At 38.9% G+C, this 12,661-nt stretch overlaps 1 protein-coding gene across 1 annotated transcript; it reads right to left on the minus strand.

Annotated features, from left to right (window-relative positions):
- Positions 1-1,313: 1,313 nt before the first annotated feature.
- Positions 1,314-8,231, minus strand: grk1b (G protein-coupled receptor kinase 1 b). The gene is made up of 8 exons (XM_047606261.1): positions 8,025-8,231; positions 4,317-5,029; positions 3,567-3,694; positions 3,269-3,426; positions 2,741-2,824; positions 2,487-2,611; positions 2,187-2,388; positions 1,314-2,056 (listed from the first exon to the last, which is right to left on the minus strand). The coding sequence occupies exons 2-8, from the start codon at positions 5,013-5,015 to the stop codon at positions 1,773-1,775; spliced, it is 1,680 nt and encodes a 559-aa protein (XP_047462217.1). The 5' UTR covers positions 5,016-5,029; positions 8,025-8,231; the 3' UTR covers positions 1,314-1,772.
- Between the last annotated feature and the right edge of the window lie 4,430 nt (positions 8,232-12,661).

A 12,661-nucleotide genomic window follows, 5' to 3' on the forward strand; every position in this document is an offset into this window, starting at 1 on the left:
CAAAGACAACAGACAACAAAAACACTACACAAAAACAAATATGATTCAACAATTAGTCACTCAAATGTTGTACAGACATTAATGCTACCTAGAGAATGACTAGACGTTTCCGATAGAGCCAACATAAAATGTATGTATTTTTTTTGTTTTTTTTTTGTGTGTGTGTGTGATTCTTAATGCCTTAATGCCAATGATGCCTTCTCCTTTAGTGATAATAACCAAATATTGGCATGATAAATGTAATTAGTGATTTTTGGTTTACATTTATCAACATGCCAGCATGTGGACATGATGTTAACATTTATTTACAGCGCTCCACAAAATTTCCAGCACTGCTGTGTCTCCTACGGAACAACACTGATGAGGGATTAGATACAATTCCACTTTAACTTTCACAGAACTGCTCTCAGTCGGATTTGAAATGTGCGGTGGATTGATATTCACCTTTGCCTCAACGCAAATCAACTGACATAAATAAGTATGAAGAGTTTATCCAAGTTAGACAGAATTTGCTGGACTAAAATAGGCATTAGTCAAAACGATCCCATAGGACTGGTATCATTGGTTTCTTTAATGTTTCATTTACCGTCTGATGCCATCGAATGGTTGTATCTACCCTAGTGGCACATACGAGCTTTTTTCTTTTCTGTGCATATATCACTAGACATATGCTAGTTGCATGTTTGTGTTCTGTAAACTTATGATCAGAGTAACTTTTTTTGTAAAATATTGTTCATAATCATCTGATCACATTCCACAGTTTATAATATTAATAGGATTATGCTTATGTGGCTGTCAAAGTCACACTTGTCTAATTTATTATGATTTAAAGAAAATTTCATGTTCATACAGCACTGATCAAATGAAATGCATGAAAAAAAACGTGCATAGTAACAAAAGCCTGTTTGAACAACAAAAAGAAAGATGGGGGAATTAAGGCTGCTCCATGAAAAACTATTTCTGTCTTATTATCAGACGGTTAATTATTGATGAAAACAATTACACAGACAAATGTAGTTGAGATCAGGAAACATGTTAAACTCAACTCTTTCCAAATACACATTAATGGACAACTTGCTGACAGTGCAAAATCAAAGACAACAATCACATGTAGCACTCAGAAAGTCTCATGGTAACGGAAACACTGGTCAGACACACCCAAGGAGACATTTCTTGGTAAGGACAATCCGTTATTTTGATCCTTGGAAATTCTAGTACTTTCTCTATACTAGTTCATACATTACATTCACTACGACCTAATACAAACACAAATGTAGACAATGAAGCTGCATAAAAGAGTCAGCACATGTAACTATGCTTTGCAAGATTTTATTGATTGCTTTAAACTCTTTTCTCTAGAATGTATAGTACAATATATAGTAATAACTTTTTCAAATGCTACTTTTTTAATAATAAAGAAATACAGAATAATTACATAGCATTATTAGTGCCAGTACAGTTTTGTTTCTTTCATCCAAGTAGTTCATATTATACAAAGAATACATGTGACTTCTATACAAACATGTTTCATTTCATTTATCTGTAACTACTTAATAAAAACTGTATTTATATATTTGTCAGACAATATTTCAACTATGTGCTATTTCACCTTCAACCAGACAGATATTACAATATAAGTAACATAAAATATTATTATGTAAAGACACAATTTATATGAATTTTAACAACAGGTTACTGCATAAATTACACATAGTACATATTAGGAATAGGTGGCACCGAATGAGCACAAATCTACATGCGGTAATCTATTCTCAAAGCAACACACATCCGCCTCCTTTGGTCTCCACGTAGTTTGGGTCGAGGTCATTAGGCAGCTTGCCGTTTTCTCCCCAGATGTTCATCTCTCCAAACACACCTGTCTCGATCATCTCATCCTGCCAGGGGATTGGGACATTGCCGGACGCAAAATCATTGTAGAACTCGGTGTCCTTGTTGTCCAGGACCACACCTTTGATTGTGCTGAAGGCGCCCACGTCGTCAATATCTTTAGCATATACCATTCTGGGATCGGGGACAAATGGTGGAGGCAACATACCTTGGTGTGAAACACAGGAAATAAACAGATTAGAGTTTGAATTCTGCCATAACTGCGTCCCTTTTAAAATGTTTTTGGGGGTCTTTACTGGACAGATGATAGGAGATGTGGGTGTTTATTGTTCATGTACCTGCTTCCAGACGGCCCCAGTTAATCTCTTTGAAGAAGGGCTGATCCTTGAGCTCTGCGCACTCATTATTCTTGAACCCCAGCCGTTTGGCCGGGTCCTTCTCCATCAGCCCTTCACAAATGCCCTTACACTCTTTGCTGAAGGAGGGTGTGTAAGAAACCGGATCATTTAGGATTCTGCGAGCTACCTCGTCATTCTCAACCTGAACAAAACAAAACAAAACAAAACAAAAAGTTAGATTTGAGAACTTGCACTGAATAAGAGGACAGAATGGATCAAGTGAGGATCTATAAATAGTACCTTCTCTCCTCGTACTCTAAATGGCCCTTTGGCAGCAATCATCTCATACAGTGTGACTCCCAGAGTAAAGTAGTCCACTGTGTAGTCATACTCCTTCTTCTGGAGCAGCTCTGGAGCCATGAAACCTGCATTCATGGACACAGTGACTTAGTAACATATGGTACTTAAATAGGTTTTAAACATGGCAATGGTATTCCATCTTTCCATCTGACGAGTGCAACGTCATCTTAAAGTATGCTTTAAAGATAACTTACCTGGAGTTCCAGCATATCCAGTTGTTTTGTCTTTTCCTGGTGGAAGTTCAACAGCCAGACCCAAATCTGACAGACGCACATGTCCTGAGTGAAGAGACATTGGTTACAACTAGAGCACATACATAGTGAATTAAAAAAATGGTATTTTGTACATTTTGGTACTGGAAGCTTTATTTTTTTAAGTTTTCAGCCCAGGTAGTATTGACCAATCACATTTGGGTGGGCTTTCCTTTACAAGCAGGTTTACAGTAAGCTATCAAATCATATTTTGTCCAGAAAATACTTTAAATATTGCTTGTTCTGGTTTTAAAGTGTTAACTGAGTGCAAACTGATTGTAGGCATCATCATTTAACTGCAACACCCTTCTCGTGTCTGAAGTTGCACCATGAATGGTAAATGACATAAAGATAATCCCCTGCTATTTCTAACTGCTGTAAAGATACAAGCCCGCAGCCTGCCACACCCAATTACCACTTGGAGCTCTGTATGAGTACTTCCAGTGCAATGCTTTGCAGGGAGTTGCTCACCTGCATCATCCAGCAATACATTCTCTGGCTTCAGATCCCTGTAGATGATCCTGTGCTGATGAAGGTGCTCCAACCCACAGATTATCTGAGCTGTATAGAAACGCGCTCTTTTCTCGTCAAAGCCGGGATTTTTTTCATCCACGTTATACATGTGAAACCTGTGAGAAAGAGGATTGTGTTTGAGTGTTGAGATGAAATCAGAAACTACTCTGATTTATACTCTTTATGCTTTATTTATGGCTGGCATAGTGTTTTAGGTCATTCCATGGATATTTTATCTGGTATTTATAAAGAGCACCTGAGGTCTCCGCCATTCATGATGGTCATGACCAGGCAAAGGTCAGTCTTGGTCTGGAAGGCGTAACTCAGTGTCACAATGAAGCGACTGTGAACTTTTGCAAGGATGCGCTTCTCCACAATAGCTCCCTTAACAGAAATCAAACACCAAACACAATTATTCCAACAAATCAGAAATGTGCAGGGAGATTATTCAACAAATGCTACTTTCAGTGGCAACTGGGAAAAGAAAATGGCACAGACACATTTTTTTTTTTAATGTAATTTTACATTTTTCACCATATTGGCTGCTTACACAATGGTTTTCCAGAACAGCTTCTCTGGATTTTCAATGAGTATAACTAGAGGATTTTGGCATTTGCATTTGTTAGCGTTTAGCATTTTATTAGCTTTAAAAATTCAAATAAATGTTCAAATTACTTGTTGTTTCTTGAGTTAAGTGAACTATTTGCTCATAGAAAACAGTGTGAATCTGCAAACCTCCCAGCAACATTATGCAGTGATACTTTTAGATGCTGTGGTCTCCAGTCTGGTCCGTCTAACGCTGAGCTGCTTTGTGGGGACTTTATGGGCTCACAAGCTTCTTTGCATGAGCTGTTGTGGTAAGAGCTAAACCCCTGCACTCACTGCGAAACAACTTCTCTCTGTCTGCTTTTCTTTTGTCCTGCTGTGGCTTATTTTGAGGTGGCCAGTGGAATGATCACTCTTTTGTTGGTTTATAAATGGCTGTGGGTGCCTTGTCATGCTTTACCTCGTAACCTTTGCGTTTCTTCAGCCTCTTTTTCTCCAGCTTCTTGTTGGCGTACATTTTGCCCGTTGCCTTTGCCTGACAAGCATACACCTCCCCAAAACCTCCTTTACCCAGCACCCTGAAGTCCATGAACCACTCCTCATCAAAAGCCTGGCTCTCTATCCATTTGAACTGAATAAAACGCAGGAAGTACATGCTGTTCTTGAAGCCATCCATAGCCTTCAGCTCCAGGTGTTTGAGGAGCTGCTGCTCGCTCTCTTTAAAAAGGTCACCGCGTACATTCTTGAAGTCTTCCTTAACTCGAGTGATGGCCTTCTCTTCGAGGAAACTGCAAAGATTCTTAGAGGTTGACTCATAGTATTTATTGACAATTTTTTGTGCCTTCTGCACTCTGTCTTTCTCTTGACATATGGTGTACTCTTCAATGTCTTTCCACAGATCTCCTGCATTTTTATGGGTTTTGTCACTTTCCAGAAACTGTTGGAACAGGCGCTTGCCGATGGGCTGTTTGACACACATGCTGTCAAAGGCTGCGTCTACAGTTGTTTTCATGTGTTCACAGTCTCTAATGTGTGGGAGTTTCAGCCTGGCACGCATCTTCTTGTCACGCATGGCAGCTGCTGCAGATCCGTCCACACTGCCGCGGGCTGACACGTAGGCGGAGTTCGCCACAACTGTTTCCAAGCCCCCGATGTCCATGGCTCCACCTTTGTCTGACACACACAAAACCAAAAATGTTTTTAAGAGAGCTTGAAACAAATAATATCTTTATTTCACCGATTTTAAGTCCCAATCATAATGCTCTGTGATAACACTTACCGTTTAGGTAAATTCCCTCTTTTTCCATTTGAAGAGATTCATTATATTCGTTTTTTTCTCCTCCTGCTTTATTTTTTTATTTTTAATAGGCTGCATTACGTATTTGGGAAATCCTTTCTATAGGGACTTATCCATTACTGTCATGTGACCTACAAACTAGGAAGGCATTATCCCTCTTATACCATGACTGTAGTGGCCTCAGTTTGACTATAAGCAAACTTTGACTGTTATTTTTTTCACAGAGAAACAAAATTATTGAGCATAACTTTAGTTTAAGTTCTTATTGTCAGACTTAGTGGAACATTGTTATGTGAGCAACACCTGTGGTTTCTCTGCAAAGGACACCTGTGCAAACTTAAGGGGGGGACTGACTTTCTACATCCTAAAACCAACTGTGTGGGAACTGGTAAGTGAGATGAGGTCCAAGAAAAGGTCAAGCATCATTTGTTTGCACATCCACTATGGTGTCAGTTAAGATAACACTGTTTTTTCCTTCACACATACAGGGAACGTCTCACTCCGTCACCCTTGCTGACATCTCTGATGTTGCTTTTCCCTCTCTCCTTTCACCTGCAGATGTCTCTGTAACTCAGGCCGCTGGTTTCACCCTGACCAGCATCATTTATATCTTCTATTTACACTGACACTGAAAAGTTTGGGAATCTGGTGTAGTAATCTGCTTTTATTTGTTTTAAATTGAAAATATGGTCAGATCATCATCTATTATGCACAAGAGATGTTAATCAATAACACACAAATGAGTCTGAGCTATTGGAGATGGTTTAGTACTGTAGCTCTTCTCATCCTGGCAACTCCAATAGAACATTGGGAGTCATCACCACAGAGAAGTTAAAGATGAGGCTCAAAGTAACCACTAAAGCCTTAAAGGGAGGATTAAGATAACCACATCTGTTCACAAATCACAAGGTATTAATGTACCCAGGCAGAATGGAGCTTAAAAAGAAATGACCTAAGTGAGCACTGATAACTAATTATATATGGAAACAAACAACAACAACAAAAAAATCCACCTATGTTGCTGTTCATGTTTTTGTTAGTTGCTGATGGTTACAACATTGGCTCTTAAGCTGAGGGTCAATAGCTCTCTTTACCTACAGATTTATTCGGTCTCATTAATGTAGAATGGGAAACACCTGTGTCAAATGCGTTAACCTGTGCAGTTACTAATAGTTCAGACCTTATCCAAGTGAGACGAGTTGAAGGAGCGCGGCGTAATGTTGTAATATGCTGCACCCTGCTGTACAAAAGTTTTCTAGCTCAGACGCTACAGATAAGACTTGGATGACTTGCACTTGCACACTGACACAAAGCAAGGGATTTGAGGAGCTGCAAGCCCATGAAGTGGAACATGAGAACAGTAGTCGTCCCAAGGCATTTTCACTTCCTCAGCTTGGTTCCTCTGTATCTTTTCAGTTCTGCAGATTGGAGTTAATCTGAAGTGTGCACTTCCCACAGTTATATATATATATATATATATATATATATATATATATATATATATTATGAGAAGAAAAGAAAAAGATTTCCCTTAGCTAGAGTTTCAATCAGACCAATGAAAACTTTGATTAGATGTAATGTGTTAAATTTAATTAATTTTTTTTAAACTTTTTTTGTACCGGATGAATAACTGTCAGAATTTCTTTCATTAAATTCAGAAACAAAGTCTTGTGTTTACCCTGAGAGATTGAAACCAAGATTAAGTAACATTAAGTAAACGATAACTTCTGATTTTAAATGTTATTTTATTGCTACTGAAACATAATATAAACCATCTGAGCCCTGAAGAAGAAACATGCAAAATGTTCATCAAGGCCCTGAATAGACTCTACTTTCTGAGGAAGTTCAGGTCTTTCAGTCTGTACAGTGAGTCACTAGAGTCTTTCCCTCAGTCTGTTGCTGTGGTTTGTTGGGTGAGTTGGAGACATGTGTCTCAGTGAGGGACAGGAGGACACTGGATGAACTCTATTATGAAGTCATCCCATTCACTACACCAGACTATAGAGGGGCAGTGGAGCTCATTCCCCAGCAGACTGATTCAGCTCCACACTTCCACACATTAGTGCACATTATTGCACCTATTAATCCTGCCTTTGTATATAATATATATTTACTTCTGTCTCTATTTCTTGTACATTTGTTCATATACTAATTTTCTAAATTTTTGCTTATACTATTTTATTTTATTTTTCTACATGCAACAGTTGAAACAACTGCCCACTATTTTAGTAAATGTGTTCAGAATGAATCTGTACACATTTTGCTCACACCATGTTCTATTTTATTTTAGTAGATAATACTTATATTTTGTTTTAATCCATCTTTATACTTGTGATTCCCAAGATTGTTTTTTATGTGCAACTAAGCTACTGTGACCAAGCTATTTCCCTTGTGGTTCAATAAAATCTGTCTAATATAGATCGCTGGAATGCTGCCAGCCTTTCTTGTGGTACGTAAAGTGAGACTGTTTGCTCAAGCTTTCATGACTCTAAATAATCCAATTAACACTGACTGTTGATACCTGAGATGTAGTGCACAAAGACAACTGACCTAATTCTTTAGAATAACTTTAAAAAAAAAAAAATAAATGTCACAGGACTGAAGCTAAGCTATGTAATTTATAGTGTAGCTCTGACACTGCCAAAAGAAATCTAACGCTATGCTGTCGATGTCCATTCTAGTTTTTAGGTTTTAATTAAGTAAATATATTATGGTGTAAAAGATATTGATGGAGGGAACCTTCATTAGTGTAATGAATAAAACCATATTTAAAAAAATATTTGCAATTATTTTTAGTTAAAAAAAAAAAATACAGCATTTGATATTAAAGCTAAAACCATTTGGAATTAGTACAGATAAAGCAGGACTCACCGTACTTTGTTGCAGTAGAGTCAAATGTGGACTTGAATTGATTTGAATAATTCCAAGTAGATAGCACCCAATGTATTATTCCCCCCTTATTTGCTTATTTTTCTTCCATTAGCCAAAGCTATTAGACCTTATCTCCGTCATGTCAGAGTCTTGAACACTCTGAACTCTCCCCTCCTTGCTTGATGTGCTGAAAAGGTTAGGGCTCCGGGTCGAGGTTTACTCTGCACCTGAAATCCTGCTTGTGAGTTCATTGGCTGTGAGGATTACGCCCTGACATTATTGGAGGCTGCCACTTGGCAAAGGCTATTAGTGTAACTGAGCAGCAGCATTGATTACTGATGAGAGGCCTAACCTAGCAGCATCACTCAGGTGTTCAACATAGACATCATGCTTGGTTTTAAGAGTAGAACGTACTTTATTTTAAAAAAAAGTTTTAATTTAAGCTGTTTTTTCCCCTCCAAACTCCTATGGGCTGGTATTTGAGTGATACCTGCAATAATTATTGAAGGCACACACAGTAAATTCAACACAAACATGATCTGATGAATCACAATCCGGCTCAGAAGTAGCACCCAGATCAGTGTATGAGGAAAAGCTTGTTCATATTCATCGCATCTGTTACATGTCAATCCAGGTCTTTCTTACATTTATATGTTCATGAGTTGGGGGAAAGAAACCATGCAGACACTTTTCAGGTGAGAGGAGTGGATGGTGGATGGCCGTGGAAATAGAGTAGAGGGATTGAGATGACATGCCTAAAGAGGACAGACACAACAGAACAAATGTAGAGTTGCTTGTGCCAGTGTAGCTACCGCAAACAGGCCATGTAATTGTGATAATTAAAATGCATTCACTGCAGTTAATAACTTTCGTAATTTGGTAAATCTTACATCTGAGTGTCCATTATGAATGTATTTCACTGGTCTTTATTTCAATCATTTAAGTGAAGTTTACTCATATAAAATACAGTAACCATGTCAAAATACAGTCAAAAACTTTGACTTACTATACTATAATATAGTATACAGACAAATTTTGACTGTAAAAAAAACTGCAAAGAAAAAAAAATGATGGTGACATAAAAAAAAAAACTGATCTATTGATCTTTGTGCTCAGACACAAGTAATGAAACTTGCTGTTAATACACATTTTGGCGTTAGATGTCTTCATTTCACTTTAGAGACTGCTAAGCATTTTAACAGCTTATAATGTGACCTACATATAGAATCTGGCCATGTTCTGATTAACTTTAAGTTGTTTTGTAACTTTATTGCTGCTGTTGTGCAATGTTTGAAATGTTGTATATGGCAGAAGGCACGTTTTAATGGAACAAAAATTAGATGAATGAATGAAAGGCGGCACAACAAATAGGTGGCCCAACAGAAGAAACCTAACCAAAACATGAAACGTGTAGTCCTTCTTAAGACTCTTTAAGCCCATTTCCTGTCTTTGTACATCAGGCTAAGGCTGTCCAAAAGACCCTGAGCATAAATCCTATTTAAAAGGGGGTAGGGGTGAGATAGATTTCACTTTCAAGTCTAATCCAGCTCAGTGACGAACAAACCCACCCACCAAGGCAAGGAGGTTAAGCAAAGTAGCTCAAAGACACCAATACCTGCATGGATTTTACTGTTCATCTGTCAGATCAAAGATGAGGTCACAGAAAGTGTGTTAATACCGCTTTAATTATCTGGAAAGACATCGATATCAAACAATATCCAGTTATGCACATTGTTTCACCATTGTAAGGCTACAAGTCTTTGTTGCTGAGACAGTTGACCTACACCCTCGTAGCAATTATTAGCAATAATTGCTGCTTTTGTAAAGGTAACTGGATGGGTGAGGTCTACCAGTGTGTTACCTTCATATTGGAACCATAGAGGTGTTGTATATTGATGTGCTGAAGAAAGAAGTGATCACCGCTGACAAGTCTTATCTTGCATTTAAAAAGGTTTATTTACAAGAAAGAACAATGTCAAACTCTTGCCGAATCTGAGAGAGCTTCTGGCCAATCGTCGAATCCCCTCTCTCGTTCAGCTCCCACAGTCACCTTATATAGGATGGTCCCCCATACACAAACAAAACTTTATGGCTTATGTCCTGGTTAGTTTTACGAACTGGCATTTGGTAAATGACCTTTTGACCTGTGAACTTTATACACACTTCACAACCCCCAAACACAGGAAAGGGACAGAAGAGAAAAACAAGAAGATAATATACTATTTCCCCCCTTCGAGGCTCCTAGAGTCTCGACCACCAAAAAACACATACACACATTCAAACACAAAAACATATTCATTGTTATAACAGAAAGATATGTCCTTCTTACAGTGCCAGTTACAGCACAACCCTTAACAATACAACAAATTCATGGAGTGTGAGAGCGAAAACCTATCAGACAGTCATCTTTCTTAAAATGTCCACCTTTCAATCTAGACAGGAAATTCTCTCACGGCCCCTCTGTCTAAGGCGACCACACAGTAGTACTCCAAGCCTACTAAAAAAGAAGGATTTCTAAAATTTATAGGGAAATATCTTAAGCAGAGTATATATATGGATACCTCAGAAAATAAATCAAAACCATATCCAGCATCAGGCTGGTCGACCCATCGAACCCTCCATTGGACCTTTCCCTTCCTAGCATTACTTTCCTTAAACACCCCGAAAACAAAAAGAAAACAACTGAGGTTCCAATACATCCACTTTCTTAACAAACACATAACTCAATTACATTCATTACAACATTGACAAAACAATAGTGTGTTGCACTGTGATTCTTTTCCACTTTGCTCCATTCGTTTCCCACTGGCACTGCAAAGCTTCATCACAGTGTCCTAGTTCAGGGTCCTTCAGTCCCTGAGCATCCAGCTTCTCACATTGATCCTCCTTCAATATCCTTCTAAGTGGAGAAAAGACAGCACACCAGTATCTTTGCAAACATTAAAACAAATAGACACAATATATTTAAAAACAAACATCAACACACACACATTTCTCCCTTGACTCTGTGGATGATAAACTGCCTCTGACGCTGTTTAATCCCCAATTTTTATAAGATCAGTTTCACAGTTTTATCCACAAACTCCTTCCCGTTATCCGAAGATATTCGATCAGGAAGTCCCCACCTGCTTATGACCTCCCCGCAAGGAACCTTTGCAACTGGCTGAACATCCTTCCGCTTAGTTGGACAAGCCTCAGGCAATCGTGAAAATCTATCCACGACGACCAACATGTACCTCTTACCTCCAACTGGTTTTATCATATCGACAAAATCCACCACCAACTCACGCATTGGACCCCTTGGCGTTGGAATATGACCCGGAGGAACCATCACACCCCTCCTGATTTCTCCAAAGACCAGTAGAATCCTGTGTTGCCCCTCGATCTACCCGCAACTGTTTATCCACCTCAGAGACAGCTTCCTGCATTAAGACCACATCTTTCACTGTAATCTTATCCTCCAAATCTACTTCATGTGTGACCAAGAAAACTTTACCCAACTTCTCAGCTCCTGTCACGGCTTTTGCAGCCTCATCAGCCACTCTATTACCCTGAGGGACTCTTGACACATCCTTCTTATGTGCTGCACATTTAGCTATTGCTATTTCTTTAGGTTTCATCATAGCATGGAGAAATTTCATTATCTGAGTGTGATGCTGTATTGGGAACCATCTGTTTTCTTAAACCCTCGATTTTTCCATACCGATCCAAACAAATGACACACATTATGAGCATATGCAGAATCTGTATAGACGATCACACGCCTGCCTTCCGCTAAAAGACATGCTTCAGTTAACCCCACCAATTCAGCAAGCTGCGCTGATGCAGGCTGCGGTACCACTTCCGCTTTCTCAACAACAAATCCTGTTCCCTGGGCTTTTACCACCGCATAACCAGCACTCACATTATCTCCCTCACGATAACAGGACCCATCAGTCCAATACTCTAAATCTGCCTCACGCAGTGGGAGAGCTTTCAAATCCGACCTTAATCTTGAGTATTTCTCTGCTTCTTGAACGCTGATGATGTGGTTCACCATCTTCTGGAGTTGGCAAATTCTCAGCTGGATTTATCGTAACACATCTGACTAATGTGACATCCTCCTGCTCTAAAAGCCTATTATAGTCTCTAAGTCTAGGCATGGTCAACGTATACCTGCCATAGTTCAAAAGATTTCTGAGACTATGATGAGTAAGAATTGTCACTGGATATCCCCTCGTGACCGAAGATGCTTTGTCATACATTAAATAGACTCCCACCATTGCTCTATAACACAGTGGTAGTCCAAGTTCAACATCTGAGTAAGCAGTAGAATAATATGAAATAGGTTGAGGACTGGTCCCTGTACCTGTTGGCTGACAAAGAACTGCACATGCATATTTTCCTCCAGCTGAGGTAGATACGTACAACAGAAAATTCTTGGAATAGTCTGGAAGTGCTAACGCTGGAGCTTCTTGTAACCTCTGTTTAATCGTTTCAAAGGTAATAAACCATCCTGTGTCCAGAGAAGATTACAATGAAGTTGAGTACTCCCAGTATCTTTAATCATAGCCCTTAAAGGTCCTGTCAAACTTGCATAATCTTCAATCCATGCTGAAGAGTAACCAGTGATACCGAGGAATGTCAGTACTCTGCCA

Source organism: Mugil cephalus, chromosome 15, assembly GCF_022458985.1.
Source record: "Mugil cephalus isolate CIBA_MC_2020 chromosome 15, CIBA_Mcephalus_1.1, whole genome shotgun sequence".
Classification (NCBI taxonomy): domain Eukaryota; kingdom Metazoa; phylum Chordata; class Actinopteri; order Mugiliformes; family Mugilidae; genus Mugil; species Mugil cephalus.